General features: G+C 43.4%; 1 protein-coding gene across 1 annotated transcript in view; it reads right to left on the minus strand.

Annotated features, from left to right (window-relative positions):
* Positions 1-18,929, minus strand: part of LOC126993279 (omega-amidase NIT2-like) — a 41,451-nt gene extending 22,522 nt beyond the window's left edge. The window contains exons 1-2 of the mRNA XM_050852239.1: positions 18,824-18,929; positions 17,420-17,454 (exon numbers count right to left, since the gene is read on the minus strand). Of these exons, the coding sequence (XP_050708196.1) occupies positions 17,420-17,429 (10 nt within the window). The 5' untranslated portion in view covers positions 17,430-17,454; positions 18,824-18,929. The remainder of the gene's footprint in view (positions 1-17,419; positions 17,455-18,823) is intronic.
* Positions 18,930-19,346: the final 417 nt, after the last annotated feature.

Raw genomic sequence — 19,346 nt, forward strand, 5'->3', positions numbered from 1 at the left:
TGTCCAAAACGAGAGGTCAATTTCGAGAGGAGAGGTGTCCTGATACCCGCCTCTTGAAAGAGTTCAAGTCGTAGGCAGGAGGAAATACAGATGAAGGACGATTGTTCCAGAGTTTACCAGCGTGAGGGATGAAGGAGTGAAGATGCTGGTTGACTCTTGCATAAAGGGGTTTGGACAGTATAGGGATGAGCATGAGTAGAAAGTCGTGTGCAACGGGGCCGCGGGAGGAGAGGAGGCATGCAGTTAGCAAGTTCAGAAGAGCAGTCAACATGAAAATATCGATAGAAGATAGAAAGAGAGGCAACATGGCGGCGGAATTTGAGAGGTAAAAGATTATCAGTATGAGGAGGAGAGCTGATGAGACAAAGAGCCTTTGACTCCACTCTGTCAAGGAGAGGTATGTGAGTGGACCCGTGGACCCCCCCCCCCCCCCACACACACACATGAGATTCATACTCTATACGAGGGCGGACAACGCCCCTGTAAATGGATAGCAACTGTGCGGGGAAGAAAAATCGGCGGAGACGGTACAGAACGCCCAGCCTCGAGGAAGCTGATTTAGTAAGAGATGAGATATAAAGTTTCCAGTTGAGATTTTGAGTTAAGGATAGACCGAGGATATTTAGTGTTGAGGAAGATGATAGCTGAGCGTTGTCAAAGAATAGTGGATAGTTGTTTGGAAGATTGTGTCGAGTAGATAGGTGGAGAAACTGTGTTTTTGAGGTGTTGAAGGACACCAGGTTCCTCTTGCCCCAATCAGAAATAATAGTAAAGTTTGAGGCTAAGCGTTCTGTTGCCTCCAGACTTGAATCGTTAAGTTACTGTATTGTGGGTCTCCTATTAAAAGAAGTTGAGTAATGCAGAGTGGAGTCATCGGTGTAAGAATGGATAGGACAGTTCGTTTTGGAAAGAAGATCATCAATGAACAACAGAAAGAGAGTGGGAGATAGGACAGAACCCTGTGGGACACCACTGTTGATAGATTTAGGGGAAAAACAGTGACTGTCTACCACAGCAGAAATAAAACGGTCAGAAAGGAAACTGGAGATAAAGGTACAGAGAGAAGAATTGAAACCGTAGGAGGGTAGTTTGGAAAGCAAAGATTTGTGCCAGACCCTATCAAAAGCTTTTGATATGTCCAGCGCAATAGCAAAGGTTTCACCGAAACTGCTAAGAGAGGATGACCAAGAGTCAGTTAGGAAGGCAAGGAGATCACCAGTAGAACACCCCTTACGGAACCCATACCGGCGATCAGATAGAAGGTCAGAAGAGGAAAGGTGCTTTTGAATCTTCCGGTTAAGGATTGATTCAAAAGCTTTAGATAGACAAGAAAGTAAAGCTATAGGACGGTAGTTTGAGGGATTGGAACGGTCACCTTTCTTTGGCACAGGCTGTACGAAGGCGTACGTCCATCAGAAAGGCAAGGTAGATGTTGACAGGCAGAGGCGAAAGAGTTTGACCAGGCAGGGTGACAGCACGGAGGCACAGTTTCTAAGGACAATAGGAGGCACTCCATCAGGTCCATAAGCCTTCTGAGGATTGAGGCCAGAGAGGGCATAGAAAACATCATTTTGAAGAATCTTTATAACGGGCATAAAAGAGTCAGAGGGGGGGATGAGTAGGAGGAATATGCCCAGAATCGTCCAGAGTGGAGTTTTTAGAAAAAAGTTTGTGAGTAGAGTTCAGCCTTAGAGATAGATGAGACGGCAGTGTTGCCGTCAGGACTGAGGAGTGGAGGGAAAAATGAAGAAGTGAAGTTGGAGGAGATGTTTTTGGCTAGATGCCAGAAGTCACGGGAAGAGTTAGAGAAAGCAAGGTTTTGGCATTTTCTATTAATGAAAGAGTTTTTGGTTAGTCGGAGATTAGATTTGGCACGATTCCGGGCAGAAATGTAAAGTTCATAGTTAGCATTAATTTGAAGGCTCTGGTACCTTTAGCGAGCTGCCTCTCTATCATTGACAGCACGAAAAGAAGCGTGATTAAACCAAGGCTTTTTAGCATGAGGAGTAGAGAAAGTACGTGGAATGTATGCCTCCATTCCAGAGACAATCACCTCTGTGATGCGCTGAGCATACACAGAGGGGTCTCCATCCTGGAAGCAGTAATCATTCCGAGGGAAATCGGAAAAGTACATCCTCAGGTCGTCCCACCGAGCTGAAGCAAAATGCCAGAAGCATCGGCTTTTCGGCGGGTTCAGAGGGTGTACAGGAGCGATAGGACAGGATACAGAAATAAGATTCTGATCGGAGGAGCCCAACGGAGAGAACAGTTTGACAGAATAAGCAGAAGGGTTTGAGGTAAGGAAGAAGTATAGAATGTTGGGCCTGTCTCCAAGACGATCAGGAATACGGTAGTACCATCTAGCTGTCAAGGAGGATGTCCTACCATTTAGCTGTCAAGGAGGATGTATTACCATTTAGCTGTCAAGGAGGATGTAGTACCGTTTAACTGTCAAGGGGGATATAGTACCATTTAGCTGTCAAGGAGGATGTAGTACCATTTAGCTGTCAAGGAGGATGTAGTACCATCTAGCTGTCAAGGAGGATGTACTGCCATTTAGCTGTCAAGGAGGATGTAGTACCGTTTAACTGTCAAGGAGGATATAGTACCATTTAGCTGTCAAGAAAAATGTAGTACCATTTAGTTGTCAAGGAGGATGTAGTACAATTTAGCTGTCAAGGAAAATGTAATACCATTTAGCTGTCAAGGAGGATATAGTACCATTTAGCTGTCAAAGAGGATGTAGTACCATTTAGCTGTCAAGGAAGATGTAATACCATTTATCTGTCAAGAAAGATGTAGTACCATTTAGCTCTCAAGGAGGATATAGTACCATTAAGCTGTCAAGGAAGATATAGTACCATTTAGCTGTCAAGGAAGATGTAGTACCATTTAGCTGTCAAGGAAGATGTAGTACCATTTAGCTGTCAAGGAAGATGTCGTACCATTTAGCTGTCAAGGTGGATAAATTACCATTTAGCTGTCAAGGAAGATGTAGTATCATTTAGCTGTCAAGGAATATGTAGTATCATTTCGCTGTTAAGGAGGATGTAGTACCATTTAGCTGTCAAGGAGGATGTAGTACCATTTAGCTGTCAAGGAGGATATAGTACAATTTAGTTGTCAAGGAGGATATAGTACCATTTAGCTGTCAAGGAGGATATAGTACCATTTAAATGTCAAGGAGGATATAGTACCATTTAGCTGTCAAGGAGGATATAGTACCATTTAGCTGTCAAGGAGGATATAGTACCATTTAGCTGTCAAGGAGGATGTAATACCATTTAGCTGTCAAGGAGGATGTAGGATCATTTAGCTTTCAAGGAGGATATAGTACCATTTAGCTATCCAGGAGGATGTAGGATCATTTAGCTGTCAAGGAGGATATAGTATCATTTAGCTGTCAAGGAGGATGTAGGATCATTTAGCTGTCAAGGAGGATATAGTACCATTTAGCTATCAAGGAGGATGTACTACCATTTAGCTGTCAAGGAGGATGTAGTACAATTTAGCTGTTAACGAGGATATATTACCATCTAGCTGTCAAGGACGATGTACTACCAATTAGCCGTCAAGGAAGATGTACTACCATTTAGTTGTCAAGGAGTATGTAGTACCTTTTAACTGTCAAGGAGGATATAGTACCATTTAGCTGTCAAGGAGGATGTACAACCATTTCGCTATCAAGGATGATTTAGTACTGTTTAACTGTCAAGGAGGATATAGTACTGTTTAACTGTCAAGGAGGATATAGTACAATTTAACTGTCAAAGAGGATATAGTACTGTTTAACTGTCAAGGAGGATGTAGTACCATTTAGCTGTCAAGGAGGATGTAGTACAATTTAACTGCTAAGGTGGATGTAGTACAATTTAGCAGTCAAGGAGGATATAATACCATTTAACTGTCAAGGAGGATATAGTACCATTTAGCTGTCAAGGAGAATATAGTACCATTTAGCTGTGAAGGAGAATGGAGTACCATTTAGCTGTCAAGGAAGATGTAGTACCATTTAGCTGTCAAGGAAGATGTAGTACCATTTAGCTGTCAAGGAAGATGTAGTACCATTTATACTGTCCAAACCCCTTATGCAAGAGTTAACCAGCATCTTCACTCTTTCATCCCTCAGGCTGGTAAACTCTGGAACAATCTTCCTTTATCTGTATTTCCTCCTGCCTACGACTTGAACTCTTTCAAGAGGAGGGTATCAGGACATCTCTCCTCCCGTATTTGATCTTGCTTTCGGCCACCTCTTTTGTTTCTTTTTAGGAGCAGCTAGTAGCGGGCTTTTTTTATTATTGTTTTCTTTTTTTGTGCCCCCTTGAGCTGCCTCTTGTAAAAAAAGAAAAAAAAGAAGATGTAGTACCATTTAGCTGTCAAGGAAGATGTAGTACCATTTAGCTGTGAATGAAGATGCAGTACCATTTAGCTGTCAAGGAGGATGTAGTACCATTTAGCTGTCAAGTTGGATATAGTACCATTTAGCTGTGAAGGAAGATGTAGTACCATTTAGCTGTGAAGGAAGATGTAGTACCATTTAGCTGTCAAGGAAGAAGTAGTACCATTTAGCTCTCAAGGAGGATGTAGTACCATTTAGCTGTCAAGGAGGATGTAGTACCATTTAGCTGTCAAGGAAGATGTAGTACCATTTAACTGTCAAGGAGGATGTAGTACCATTTAGCTGTCAAGGAGGATGTAGTACCATTTAGCTGTCAAGGAGGATGTAGTACCATTTAGCTCTCAAGGAGGATGTAGTACCATTTCGCTGTCAAGGAGGATGCAGTACCATTTAGCTGTCAAGGAGGATGTAGTACCATTTAGCTGTCAAGGAGGATGTAGTACCATTTAGCTCTCAAGGAGGATGTAGCACCATTTAGCTGTCAAGGAGGATGCAGTACCATTTAGCTGTCAAGGAGGATGTAGTACCATTTAGCTCTCAAGGAGGATGTAGCACCATTTAGCTGTCAAGGAGGATGTAGTACCATTTAGCTGTCAAGGAGGATGTAGTACCATTTAGCTCTCAAGGAGGATGTAGCACCATTTAGCTGTCAAGGAGGATGCAGTACCATTTAGCTGTCAAGGAGGATGTAGTACCATTTAGCTCTCAAGGAGGATGTAGCACCATTTAGCTGTCAAGGAGGATGCAGTACCATTTAGCTGTCAAGGAGGATGTAGTACCATTTAGCTCTCAAGGAGGATGTAGCACCATTTAGCTGTCAAGGAGGATGCAGTACCATTTAGCTGTCAAGGAGGATGTAGTACCATTTAGCTCTCAAGGAGGATGTAGCACCATTTAGCTGTCAAGGAGGATGCAGTACCATTTAGCTGTCAAGGAGGATGTAGTACCATTTAGCTCTCAAGGAGGATGTAGCACCATTTAGCTGTCAAGGAGGATGTAGTACCATTTAGCTCTCAAGGAGGATGTAGTACCATTTAGCTGTCAAGGAGGATGCAGTACCATTTAGCTGTCAAGGAGGATGCAGTACCATTTAGCTGTCAAGGAGGACGTAGTACCATTTAGCTGTCAAGGAGGATGTAGTACCATTTAGCTGTCAAGGAGGATATAGTACCATTTAGCTGTCAAGGAAAATGTAGTACCATTTAGCTGTCAAGGAGGATGTAGTACCATTTAGCTCTCAAGGAGGATGTAGTACCATTAGGTGTCAAAAAAGGTGTCGAAGCATTTAGCTGTCAAGGAGAATGTAGTACCATTTAGCTGTCAAGGAGGATGTAGTACCGTATAACTGTCAAGGAGGATATATAATAATTTAGCTGTCAAGGAGGATATAGTACCATTTAGCTGTCTAGGAGGATGTAGTACCATTTAGCTGTCAAGGAGGATGTAGTACCATTTAGCTGTCAAGGAGGATATAGTACCATTTAGCTGTCAAGGAGGATGTAGTACCATTTAGCTGTCAAGGAGGATGTAGTACCATTTAGCTGTCAAGGAGGATGTAGTACCATTTAGCTGTCAAGAAGGACGTAGTACCATTTAGTTGTCAAGGAGGATGTAGTACCATTTACATACTCGGAAAGCTTGCCATTCCTATGATATGCCTATCTCTTATAATTAATAGTAAGATATTATAAAGTAAAATTTTTGAACAGGATAATTTTCATGTTATTCATTAAAACAAATTAGTGTCTATAATTTTTTAATCCCACTCCCTTACCCATTCACATTTATGGGATGCATCATATATTGTTTCTGTCTAACATAATATGAAAATTTCCAATACTTATAAACACCAGCAGACAAGATAACATTTCCTGCACAGCCAGACAAGTGCCTTGAATGTGGCAGCAAGGTGCATCAACCCCAAGTCAGGTGTGTACATTCATGAAGGTCTGTGCCTTGAAGGTGGCAGCAAGGTGCATCACCCCCAAGACAGGTATGTACGTACATTCATGAAGGTCTGTGCCTTGAAGGTGGCAGCAAGGTGCATCACCCCCAAGACAGGTGTGTACATTCATGAAGGTCTGTGCCTTGAAGGTGGCAGCAAGGTGCATCACCCCCAAGACAGGTGTGTACATTCATGAAGGTCTGTGCCTTGGAGGTGCCAGCAAGGTGCATCTCCCCCCCGCCCCCCTCCCAGGATTGGTGTGTAATTTTTTTTTTTACAGAAAAGGAGACAGTTCAGGGGCATGAAAAAAAAGAAAACAATAATGAAAAAAAAAGCCTTCTACTTACTGCTCCCGAATAGAGTACATAGGAATGTCCAAAAAGAGAGGTCAATTTCGGGAGGAAAGGTATCCTGATACCCTCCTCTTGAAAGAGTTCAAGTCGTAGGCAGGAGTAATTACAGATGAAGGAAGATTGTTCCAGAGTTTACCAGCGTGAGGGATGAAGGAGTGAAGATGCTGGTTAACTCTTGCATAAGGGGTTTGGACAGTATAGGGATGAGCTTGATTAGAAAGTCGTGTGAGGCGAGGCCGCGGGATGGGGGGAGGCATGCAGTTAGCAAGTTCAGAAGAGCAGTTAGCGTAAAAATATCGATAGAAGATAGAAAAAGAGGTAACATCACGACGGAATTCAAGAGGTAGAAGACTATCAGTAAGAGGAGGAGAGCTGATGAAACGAAGAGCCTTAGACTCCACTCTGTCCAATAGAGCTGTGTGAGTGGAGCCCCCCCACACGTGCGATGCATACTCCATACGAGGGCGGAGAAGGCCCCTGTATATGGATAGCAACTGCGCAGGGGTGAAGAACTGGCGGAGACGATACAGAACGCCCAACCTCGAGGAAGCTGATTTAGTGAGAGAGATGTGAAGTTTCCAGTTAAGATTTTGAGTTAAGGATAGACCGAGAATATTTAGTGTTGAAGAAGGTGACAGCTGAGTGTTGTCGAAGAATAGGGGATAGGTGTTTGGAAGATTGTGTCGAGTTCATAGGTGGAGAAATTGAGTTTTTGAGGCATTGAAGGACACAAGGTTCCTTCTACCCCAATCGGAAATGATAGCAAGGTCTAAGGTTAAGCGTTCTGCAACATCCAGTCTGGAGTCATGTACTTCCTGTTGGGATGGTCTTCTATTGAAAAAAAAGTTGAATAATGCAGAGTGGAATCGTCGGCATATGAGTGGACAGGACAGTTTGTTATGGAAAGAAGATCATTGATGAATAACAGGAAGAGAGTGGGTGACAGGACAGAGCCCTGTGGAACACCACTGTTAATAGGTTAAGGGGATGAACAGTGACCGTCTACCACCGCAGAGGTAGAACGGCCGGAAAGGAAACTGGAGATAAAGGAACAGAGAGAGGGATAGAATCCGAAAGATTTACATAGATTTACATAGAAATTCAGACCACACAGACCCCATGGTCCAGACTAGGTGGTCTGTCCTTAAACCTAAGTGATTTTACATTAATCAGATGGCTCCAAAACGATGCTTTTCTACTCAAGTTAATATTAAGTTTAAGGAAGTGACGGTCGAGCTTGTTTTTAAAGGAGTCAATCGTGTTACACTGGACCACTGATGGTGGGAGCTTATTCCATTCTCGCACTACAACGTTGGTGAAGAAAAATTTGGTGCAGTCTGAATTTACTTGTCTACATTTGAATTTTGTGCCATTGTTCCTCGTTCGCAAAGTGTCATCGATCATAAACAATTTTGTTCTGTCTACATTAGTAAAACCATTAAGAATTTTAAAACATTCGATCAGTTTTCCTCGGAGGCGACGTTTCTCAAGAGAGAACATGTTAAGGGTGGAAAGCCTTTCTTCGTAGGATTTGTTGCGCAAGGAAGGGATCATTTTTGTTGCTCGACGCTGAACACCTTCTAGTTTAGCAATGTCCTTTGCATGGTGGGGAGACCAAAACTGTACCGCATATTCCAAGTGGGGTCTGACTAAACTATAGTAGAGCGGAAGTATTACATCTTTATTTTTGAATAAAAAGTTTCTTTTAATGAAGCTCAACATTCTGTTCGCTTTATTTGCTGCATCGATGCATTGATGTGAGAATTTGAGGTTTGACGCGATTTTAATCCCAAGGTCCTTAACGCATTGAACACTTGTGAGTTTAACGCCGCGTATTTCGTAATCGAACGTCTTATTTTTTGTTCCAACTTGAAGGACCTGGCACTTGTCTACATTAAAGGGCATCTCCCATTTATCCGACCAAGCTGAAATTTTGTGGAAATCCTCTTGGAGGCTTTGCCTGTCTTCGTCAGTGAGAACCGAGTTACCAATCTTTGTGTCGTCTGCAAATTTACTAATGCGATTATTGAGTCCAACATCCACGTCGCTGATGTAAATAATGAAGAGCACTGGGCCAAGAAGAAGTTAAATCCGTCAATCACTACTCTTTGTTGTCTGTTGCTCAACCAATTCGCGATCCATTGGTTTACTTGACCGTCAATGCCTATTTGCTTTAATTTATAAAGTAATTTATGATGTGGGACTTTATCAAACGCTTTCTGGAAATCAAGATAGACTACGTCCAGTGATTTGGTTACGTCATAAATTGAGAAGAGATCGTTATAAAAGGTCAGTAGGTTTGACAGGCAGGATCTTTTGTTACGGAAGCCATGTTGTGAATTCCCAATTAGTGAGTGACTTTCGAGGTAACTCACAATTTTGTCTCTAATTATGCTCTCGAGTAGCTTACCTACAATTGAAGTTAGACTAATGGGTCGGTAGTTACCTGTTTTTTTTTTTTTTTTGTCTCCTTTCTTAAAAATTGGTGTCACGTTAGCCTTTTTCCAATCCGAAGGGACGATGCCTTGTTGCAAGGACATATTGAATACGGTAGTGAGGGAGGAGAGTATTTCGCTCTTTGTTTCTTTAAGCAGTATAGGATATACTTTGTCGGGTCCGGGACTTTTATTTGTTTTAAGTGAATGGAGAGCTTTAAGGACTTCATCAGTTGTTATTTCAAAATTGGGCAATGCATGCTCGAGATTTACAATAGTACTGGTGTTGTTGGTAGCGAGAGGAAGACTGTTAGTATTAAACACCGAGGAAAAGTAATTGTTTAAGAGGTTTGCAATGTGTTGGCTGTCAGTCACTAGTGCACCGTCGCTGTTTGTTAAAGGTCCAATACCACTTTTGATCGCCTTTCTGTTGTTTATGTAACTGAAGAAAGATTTCGGATTATTTTTACAGTTGGCTGCAATATTTTCTTCATATCTACGCTTTGCCTGACCTACTAGTCTTTTTACTCGTCGCCTGGCATCATTATAAAGTCTAATGTTTTCGGCCGTGCTTTGTTATTTCTTTAACCTGTAAAACAATTTTCTCTCATTGACTGATTGTTTAATTTCGCTATTAAACCACGGTGGGCTTTTATTAGTGTTAATTCGCTTCTCGCACAAGGGGACGAATGTGTTCTGCTGAGTGAGTAAGTGATTTTTAAGGCTTAGCCAGGCTTCATCTACGTTGCCATCATCTGATAGTTGTATTTCTGTTAGTTTTTGTCGGATTTCTACGAAGTTAGCTCTTTTGAAATTGGGCACCTTTGCTTTATTTTCAGTCACTGATGATTGCGCTCTAATGTCGACGCGCACTAATTTATGATCGCAAGAACCGAGGTGTTCTCCTACCGTGACACTACTGACTAGGTTATCTTGGGTCGTTATAACAAGGTCGAGTATATTATTTTGTCGAGTTGGCTCAGAAACCATTTGGCTTAGATAATTTTCTTCTAGAAACTCGATCATTCTATGTGACTCGCCTTCTGTACCTGACAGTGTCGCCCAGTCGAAATGGGGGAGGTTAAAGTCTCCTAATATCAGTGAGTCGTTATTAAGTGACTGCCTTAAGACGCTGTACATTTCAAGGTCATCATCGAGTGATTGCCCGGGAGGTCTGTAGGTGACAGATATATTTAAATTGACTTTTGCAATGTTTACTCGCACGCACAAATGTGCAACGTTACTGTTTCCCGGTGTTTTGTCAGTGGGTTGCAAATAGCTTTTGACATAAAGGGCGACGCCACCGCCTCTACGGTTTACACGATCTTTGTTGAAGAGTCTGTAGCCATCTATGTTGTATTCGGAACTTAAATCAATATTTGTGGTGTCGATAAATGTTTCGGTTATAGCAATTATGTCAAAATTTTCTGTTAGAGGAAGACATCTCAGTCCATCAAATTTGTTTCTTAGGCTATGAGCATTGAAACTAAGGATTTTTAAGTTATTTAGAGGCTTGGTAATAGAGGTGGTGGTACTTGCGGGATCACGGTTGCGGGTTTGTTGCGATGTACGGCGTCTATTTACACTGGCGGGGTGGGGGGACGTGGCTGTGACTCGTTTTTTGCTCGGAGAGAGCAGTTTAGAAAGCAAAAACTTGTGCCAGACTCTATCGAAAGCTTTCGTTATGTCTAGCGCAACAGAGAAAGTTTCACCGAAAAGGCTAAGAGAGGATGACCATGAGTCAGTTAAGAGAGCAAGAAGATCGCCAGTAGAACGCCCCTTGCGGAACCCATACTTGCGATGAGATAGAAGGTTAGAAGCGGAAAGGTGCTTTTGAGTCTTCCGGTTAATGATAAATTCAAAAGCTTTAGATAGACAAGAAAGTAAAGCTATACGACGGTAGTTTGAGGGATTTGAACGGTCACCCTTCTTAGGCACAGGCTGTTCGAAGGCGTACTTCCAGCAGGAAGGAAGGGTAGATGTTGATAGGCAGAGGCGAAAGAGTTTGACCAGGCAGGGTGTCAACACAGAAGCACATTTTTTAAGGACAATAGAAGGCACTCTATCAGGTCCATACGCCTTCTGAGAGTTGAGGCCAGAGAGGGCATAGGAAACATCATTAGGAAGAATCTTAATAATATGCATAAAGAAGTCAGAGGGGGGATGAGTTGGAGGAATATGCCCATAATCGTCCAGGGTGCAGTTCTTAGAGAGTTTGAGCGAAGAGTTCAGCCTTAGAGATTGATGAGACGGCGGTGCTGCCGTCAGGGTCAAGGAGAGGAGGGAAAGAAGAAGTGAAATTGGAGGACATATTTTTGGCTAGATGCCAGAAGTCACGGGAAGAATTAGAGAAAGCAAGGTTTTGGCAATTTCTATTGATGAAGGAGTTTTTGGTAAGTCGGATAATAGATTTGGCACGATTCCGGGCAGAAATATAAAGAATATGGTTAGGAGTGCGAAGGCTCTGGTACCTTTGATGCGCTGCCTCTCTATCTTTAATAGCACGAGAACAAGCATGATTAAACCAACCCTTTTTAGCATGAGGAGTAGAGAAAGAACGTGCAATGTATGCCTCCATTCCAGAGACAATCACCTCTATGATGCGCTGGGCACACACAGAGGGGTCTCTCTCCTGGAGGCAATAATCATATCACGGGAAATCGGAAAAGTACATCCTCGGGTCGTCCCACTGAGCTGAAGCAAAATGCCAGAAGCATCGCTTCTTCGGTGGGTCCAGAGGATGTACAGGAGCGAAAGGACAGGATCAAGATATAGGATTGTGAACGGAGGAGCCCAACGGAGAGAACAGTTTGACAAGGGTTAGAAGTAAGGAAGAGGTCTACTATCCATATCAGACCCTATGACATACCGTTTTTCGCAAATGTATTTCAAACGAAGACTCGGATCAGCATGTGACTTTGGCACAGATTGTTTCACACACTCCGCAATTTTTTTTACGCTATTGTGCAATGCCAGATGCGGTTAATTATGGCGTTTACTTCTGACTGTGATGGCAAAACCTGCGTGAGCCACTTACACATTCGAACAAGTGAGGCGTGACGTATTTGTGACGTGTATCCACCACCTACCTCCACCCCTGGCTTCCCCGACTCCCATCCTCCTCCTCCTTTCCTCCTCCTCCTCTCCCCGCCTCTCTTTTCCCCACCTCCCTCCCCTTCCCCCTCTCTCTCTCTCTCTCTCTCTCTCTCTCTCTCTCTCTCTCTCTCTCTCTCTCTCTTACAAACACTTGTGCTGTACACGAGATATGAATCTATGCACACGTATGACTTGAGTTAATGGCAGATAAATATAAATTATATCCCGTCTGCATCAGCATCAACAGTGATGACGAGGATGACCTGTTTGTCGATGGTGATGAATGTTGAAGTAACATAACCTATGTGGCCAGTTATTTACATTATTAATCCACCCATCATATACTCGCTATCTATTTTTATTTGCTTTGACTTTTTAACATATCTACATAAACACATATCGTATGGCAGTCTTTATCTAACATCAGAATAAATTATTCATATATTTCTCCAATTTCGTTTCACGTTTTTACTCTGCAAAGAATTCCCGCATTAATTCCAACGTTATTCATTTCCGTCTCTTACGCGATTTCCTATAAATAATCAAGCGTCAGCTACGTGCTTCATCCCATCATACGCTCAACGTAACCTGTGGGAAGGAGGGTCATATACTCGTATAACTTTCAATGGTTGTATAATTGCCAAACAAACCTCATACAGCACTTAACCCACATCAAGTTACGCTGGAACAGGAATCAGGGTCGTGTGCATAAAACACCAGACCATACTTAGCATATACTTTCGAGTTATCCGCCATTGCAGACAAGTCATATGTGTGCAACGCTTCACATCGCATGTACACCGAGAGAGAGAGAGAGAGAGAGAGAGAGAGAGAGAGAGAGAGAGAGAGAGAGAGAGAGAGAGAGAGAGAGAGAGAGAGAGAGAGAGAGATGGGAGTAAGGGAAGCAAGGGGTGGAGGTAGGTGGTGGATACACGTCACAAATACGTCACGCCTCACTTGTTCGAATGTGTAAGTGGCTCACGCAGGTTTTGCCATAACAGTCAGGAGTAAACGCCATAATTAACCGCATCTGGCATTGCACAATAGCGTCAAAAATTAGAGGAGTGTGTGAAACAATCTGTGCCAAAGTCCCATGCTGATCCGAGTCTTCGTTTGAAATATATTTGCGAAAAACGGTATGTCATAGGGTCTGCTATGGATAGTAGTACGTTGGGCCGGTCTCAAAGACGGTCAGGAATACGTGTATGGTGCTGAACCAACCACTCTAGATCGTTGAGGAGAGCAAAGTTGTAGGCTTGTTCACCAGGCTGGTCAGTGAAAGACGATGAAAGCCAAAGCTGGTGGTGTACACACACTCAAAAAACTCTCGTTACACGTTCAGCACGATACAAACTGACACCAAGGACGAAGCCATTGAGAACAGGCTACTCATGTCGGTATCACTGCGTGTGTTGGGTGTGGGTTCACTTGCCTGAACCAAGAGAGCTGGACTCGTAAATGAAGCAGTAGAATTTGAGCTGGCACAGTAACGCTTGATGAAACACACAGGTGGAGTCTTAGTCGAAGTGAATTGATCTGTGTTTTATGTAGCTATAATATTGTAGTGTTTGGGGTGATGAAATTATGCTTTAACACCTCACACACAGGTGAAGGGTTAAAATTCAATTCATTTAGGATACAATATGATAAACACCTTGCGGTGATGAGTCACTCAGGATTCGGATATCAGAGTGAATCCCACTGACTGATCGCCACATACGGCTCCACTGAGCCTAGGAGGTTACGTAAAACTTAGCTAACCCTTATGATAGATTTATAGTGGATAATAAACTTGACTTATCACCCAAATGTTAAGATAACGTTGGCATTGGTTTCACTAGTATAGCATGCACTACCCGAGTCACGGTATTCGCTTGTCTCGAAACAATCATGGAATGCACCCAATAAGATTAATTTTCCAATAATTCTCAGCGAGTCATTATACCAACATGTTAGACAAATAACTCCTGCATGCAAGCTATTTAATAGATTACTCTTCTCCAGAGACGGCTAATTTCGGCAATTCAAAACGCCAACGGCAATTTCCTTATTCGTTAACTTAAAAACCGCGCAAATTTCCTACTTTTTATTAGGCAATGAGGTAGCACAAGAGAGAAGGGTAGCCCAGGAGTAGATTGAAACAACCTGTTTAAACTTTTATCTTTCTTACCAGCAATGCTTTTAGCGTTGCAATTTGAAATTAAAAAAAAAAATTCAGATGCCCACAACTTGTTCATTAAAGAAAAGACACGTTCAGTGGAAGCATTAGTTCCAGGATGGCACATTATGAACTGAACTATATCTGACATACGATGATGGTTGTTTTTGTCTTTGACATGGAAGAATACTTCTACCCACCGCTGTTACGTATATCATATGAGCATAATTGTTTAATAATTTGAGAATATAAAGTTTAAACAAGTGGCACTCAAATCACTCCGTTAATATTATGGTCATATCTGGTATCTCGGTGTTTCCCTTCCTCTCTATCCCTCCCTTACGGGGGTCAGGTTCCGGTCCCCCAAGCAGAGCTGAGGTGGTGGGGGTGATCGCACTCTTACCAACCCTGCCGAGATTACCGGGTTGCTCAGTGTGAAATTCGTCGGACCCCACTGTAACGATAGTTTTTTGAGTGTGTGTACATTGAAATCTCCCAAGATGGAGATTTCAGCGAAGGGAGATTGGGTCAAGATGTGCTCCACTTTAGAGTTCATATAGTCAAAGAATTTTACATAGTCAGTAGAGTTAGGTGAGAGATAAACAGCACAGATGTATTTAGTAATAGACAATGCAGTCTTAGCCAAATGGTGGAAAATTCAGAAGACGCAAGGTCGTGGGCACGAGAACAAGTGATGTCGTTGCGCACGTAGACGCAACATCTAGCTTTGTATTGAAATTTAGGATAGAGATAGTAGGAGGGAACAGAGTAGAGATTGCTGTCAGTGGCCTCAGAAACCTGTGTTTCGGTGAGGAAGAGAAGGTGAGGTTTAGAGGGGGAGAGATGGTGTTCCACAGAATGAAAATTAGAACGAAGACCGCGAATGTTGCAAAAATTGAAAAAAAATGGCTCGAGGAGTTATCAAGACACCTCTCAGGTCGACAGCCGGAAGGGGAGTCCTCCCTGGGGGAATTGGTGGTCCCCTCCCCCCCCACCCAGGCGGGGACTCCGAGGCACTGTCGTTGAAAGCCATTTTTAATTTTTAATTTTGAGAGAAGATGTGTGTGTTGTGTGTATGTATAGTCTATTCATTTGGGCAAGGCCACTCACGGTAGCTTAGTAGTCCCAGCGACTCCACTTCCCCCTTTTGGATGGGTAGCTCCGAGTTGGATGATGTAACCTACTTATCATGTTAAGTAGTCAACATAAAATGGTAAGTAGTGATAATAAAATGTAAAGTAGTCAACATAAAATACATATCATGTTCAATAATTTTCTTTCCTCCATCATGTAAACTGTAATTAAATCACCTTGGGCAGTGCTTGAACATAAATTAGCAGTTTATGTTGGATATGTATTTTATGTTGACTACTTAACATTTTATTATTACTACTTACCATTTTATGTTGACTATTTAACATGACAAGTAGGTTACATCATCCAACTCGGAGCTACCCAGCCAGAAGGGGGAAGTGGAGTCACTGGGACTAAGCTACCGTGAGTGGCCTTGCCCAGATGAATAGACTATAGTGTGGTGTGGATAGAAGAGGATCTGGCTTTAGAGAGCATGCTGAACTACTCTCTGGTGTTCATGAGACCATAGGGAAACGGGGTAATGGGAAGGGTCTTTGGAGTGCTTCAGCACCCTCCTCACTCCCCATATATACCTCACCGGGAGTGGCCTGCGCCCGTTCGGTAGGTGTCTTCCTACCTACTCCAACCATACGAAACACGAAGGTCTGTGCCTTGAAGGTGGCAGCAAGGTGCATCACCCCCAAGACAGGTGTGTACATTCATGAAAGTCTGTGCCTTGAAGGTGGCAGCAAGGTGCATCACCCCCAAGACAGGTGTGTACATTCATGAAGGTCGTAATATGTTACAGGCGTCCCTCACTACAAGACTGGGTTACTTTGTTAAAAAATGGTTGTAAAGTGATCAGCCATATACAAATAGCATTAAAACATGGATTATATAAATGGATTGAACAAACTTAATTAATGAAGTCCATTTTAGAGTGAGCTCTACTCCCCTGTGCAGGGTAGTGACCACATGCTTGCACCAGCACTATGCAGCATAACAGTCATATACTCACATCATTGCACTGCACTGCACCAGTGACTGAACCACCAGTCACAAGCATTTTGGATAAACGATAGAAGAGGATCATACATACTGAATAATCACACACTAATGGTCTAAATCAGGGGTGCTGAACCCACTGTTTGAGGGCCGCATGCGGCCCTCCATTGTAAACAATGGAGGTTTCCCCGGCCCAAGCCACAGGGCTCAAGTTAAGTCGATGGACTATAGCAGCCTGAATGCTGGCTAGCCTCACTGATTTTGTTCGTACCAGTGTTGCCACTCCTTGGCTTTATTTAACTAGATCTTGGCTTTTGGGTTGAGACTTTGGCGCCTTGTCTTTATTTCCCTGGAAAACAGGCTAATCTGGGCTTTTTTTATATTCTTTCCTGCCTCGCTATTCCCTTCGCTCGTGTCCTGCCCTCTCATTCCCCCCCTCCCTTTATCCCCTCAATCAGTCCTGGTCTCTGGCTCCCTACCCTTCTCCTACCCAACCACTCCCTTCCGGGCCTTCCCCACCGTTGCCCATCCACTCCTAGCCCTCTCCCCTTACCCGTCGTCTTCCACGCCACCTCCCCTGGACCCCTACCTAATAGTTCCCCCACCCTCCCGGCACACAGCAGCCGCTCCACGTTTCCCCTCTCCCTGCTCAACAGCGAAATGTTGTCGCTTGTATGTAGGTCCTCACTTTATTGTAGCTTATAATTGCTAATTTCCCCATGACCTGCAATTTATGTAAGAAGTGTTTTGATTACAACTCTATCCGGAAGGTTACAGTATATACACAACATGATCAGTGTTATCAATGTGTAAAATATTTTAATTACTATGCGTATTCACATTGCAGGCAATACGAGGCCCTCATCACACATTGCCCATCTAATGTGGCCCTGCCAGCCGAAAAGGTTAAGCACCACTGGTCTAAATTATTAAGATTTGTAAAATGGTACTCACTGGATGCCATTCTGTTGTTTTACTTCAAGATGCTTCTGAAATAAAGAAAGTAAAATGTTATAATATTACAAAGTACACTTAATTACCTAACTAACCTATCACAAATTACTTGAAGTACACAAATGCACAGTGTTGGGCGTAGAGGCACTACTAGTAGCGCCGCTACGTAGCGACGCTACTTTTTTAGTTGCTGTAGCCACGGCTCACGAAGCCTTGGAAACTGATAAAAACTGGGAGAGTTAACTAGCACAGCAGAGGGAGGTGAGTGAATCTTCTAGCCTCACGTACAAAGTGTAAAGTGACTTACTCAGTACTCTATCAGGGACGTGGAACGTAACAATATGTATAAAAGAGAATCATGTTTTTTTCAGTACTTATTGTTCACAAGTAGCGGTAGCGGCAATAGTAGCGGTAGTGCACTACATTTATAAATGAGTAGCTGTAGCGGTAGTGCACTACAATTTGACTGAAGTAGTGGTAGCGGTAGTGCCACTACTTTTAGCAGGTAGTGCGCACAACACTGCAAATGCATTAGGATGAGAGCTACATCACTATCATGATGAACTGACGTACATTCTTGTGGAGGTCAACCTCCTGTAAGGGTTGGCCTCCAAGGCTGTGCTGTGTTCAACTGTGGAACAAACTTAAGTCTGTATTTTTAAACTTATCAGCCCTTCAGTTTGCCTGTTTGAAAGGCCGCTCGTAGAAGTTGCTGGGATTTTCATGGACTGTTTAGTGATGCTGGTGATAGTTTGACAGGACCTCTGCATCTTGAACGGGAAAAATGCCCATAAAAGCCTGGCTAATTTTCTGTGACCTTGGGAAAGAGTCACAGTGGGAGCTCAGTACCTTTGATAATATGGACCTTAAGCCCTTGAAATGTAGATTCCAGGTATAAGTCAACCTTCTACCCTTGCCATTAACATAAATCATGAAAAATTAAACTGAAGTACATAAACAACAATACAATGATATAATACAAACTACGTACAAAGGTATAACACACACTGAATTGAGCTCTCCGTCACAGCACCTGCACCAACCCACCCCAGCCAGCAGAGTGATAGGCACGGTGTAGCGTGAAAAACTTGCCGAAAAACTGTTGACTCCCTATCTGTGCGTGCGTGGCTCCGCCTCTCTCTCTCTCTCTCTCTCTCTCTCTCTCTCTCTCTCTCTCTCTCTCTCTCTCTCCCCAAACCACTTAGTTTTTACACTCAGTATACCTATCTATAACACCTTCCCTTACACTTGCTATTCACCACAACACTGGGCTTCCCACCTCATGACACACAATGTTTTGTTTTGGCGCTTCTTCCCACCTCAAGACATTCACTGCTTTGTTTTGAGGTTCTTTCTTCCCAACTCAAGACACTCAATGTTTAGTTATGGCGCTATGCTTCTCACCTTGGGCTTCCCGTGTAGCGTGGAGGAGACAGATCACCTCAAGGCAGGAGACAAGACTGAAATTACTGAACTCATCGCCTCACCAAGACTGGGAGCGGAAGGCAGTGGGAGCAGGGAGAGAGAGAGAGAAGAGGAGGAGCCACCACAGAGTTATATACCTAGAGCGCGCGCTCCCGTGTTGTGGAGTTGGCGGCGGTTGAGGCAAGCTACCCTGGCGCGGCAGCCATCTTGGGGAGCCCACTTTCCCTCACTCTGTGGTAGTGGTTTTGATGGTGGTGGTGGTGGTGGTGATAGTGGTGGTGGTGGTGGTGGTGAAGGTGGTGATGGTGGTGGTGATGATGGTGGTGGTGGTGATGGTGTTGGTGTTTGTGGTGGTGGTGATGATGGTGGTGATGGTGGTGGTGATGGTGATGATGATGATGGTGGTGGTGATGGCGGTGGTGGTGATGATGGTGATGGTGATGGCGGTGGTGGTGATGATGGTGGTGGTGATGATGGTGGTAGTGTTGTTGTTGTTGGTGGT

The sequence above is a fragment of the Eriocheir sinensis genome, unplaced genomic scaffold, assembly GCF_024679095.1.
Source record: "Eriocheir sinensis breed Jianghai 21 unplaced genomic scaffold, ASM2467909v1 Scaffold596, whole genome shotgun sequence".
Lineage (NCBI taxonomy): Eukaryota > Metazoa > Arthropoda > Malacostraca > Decapoda > Varunidae > Eriocheir > Eriocheir sinensis.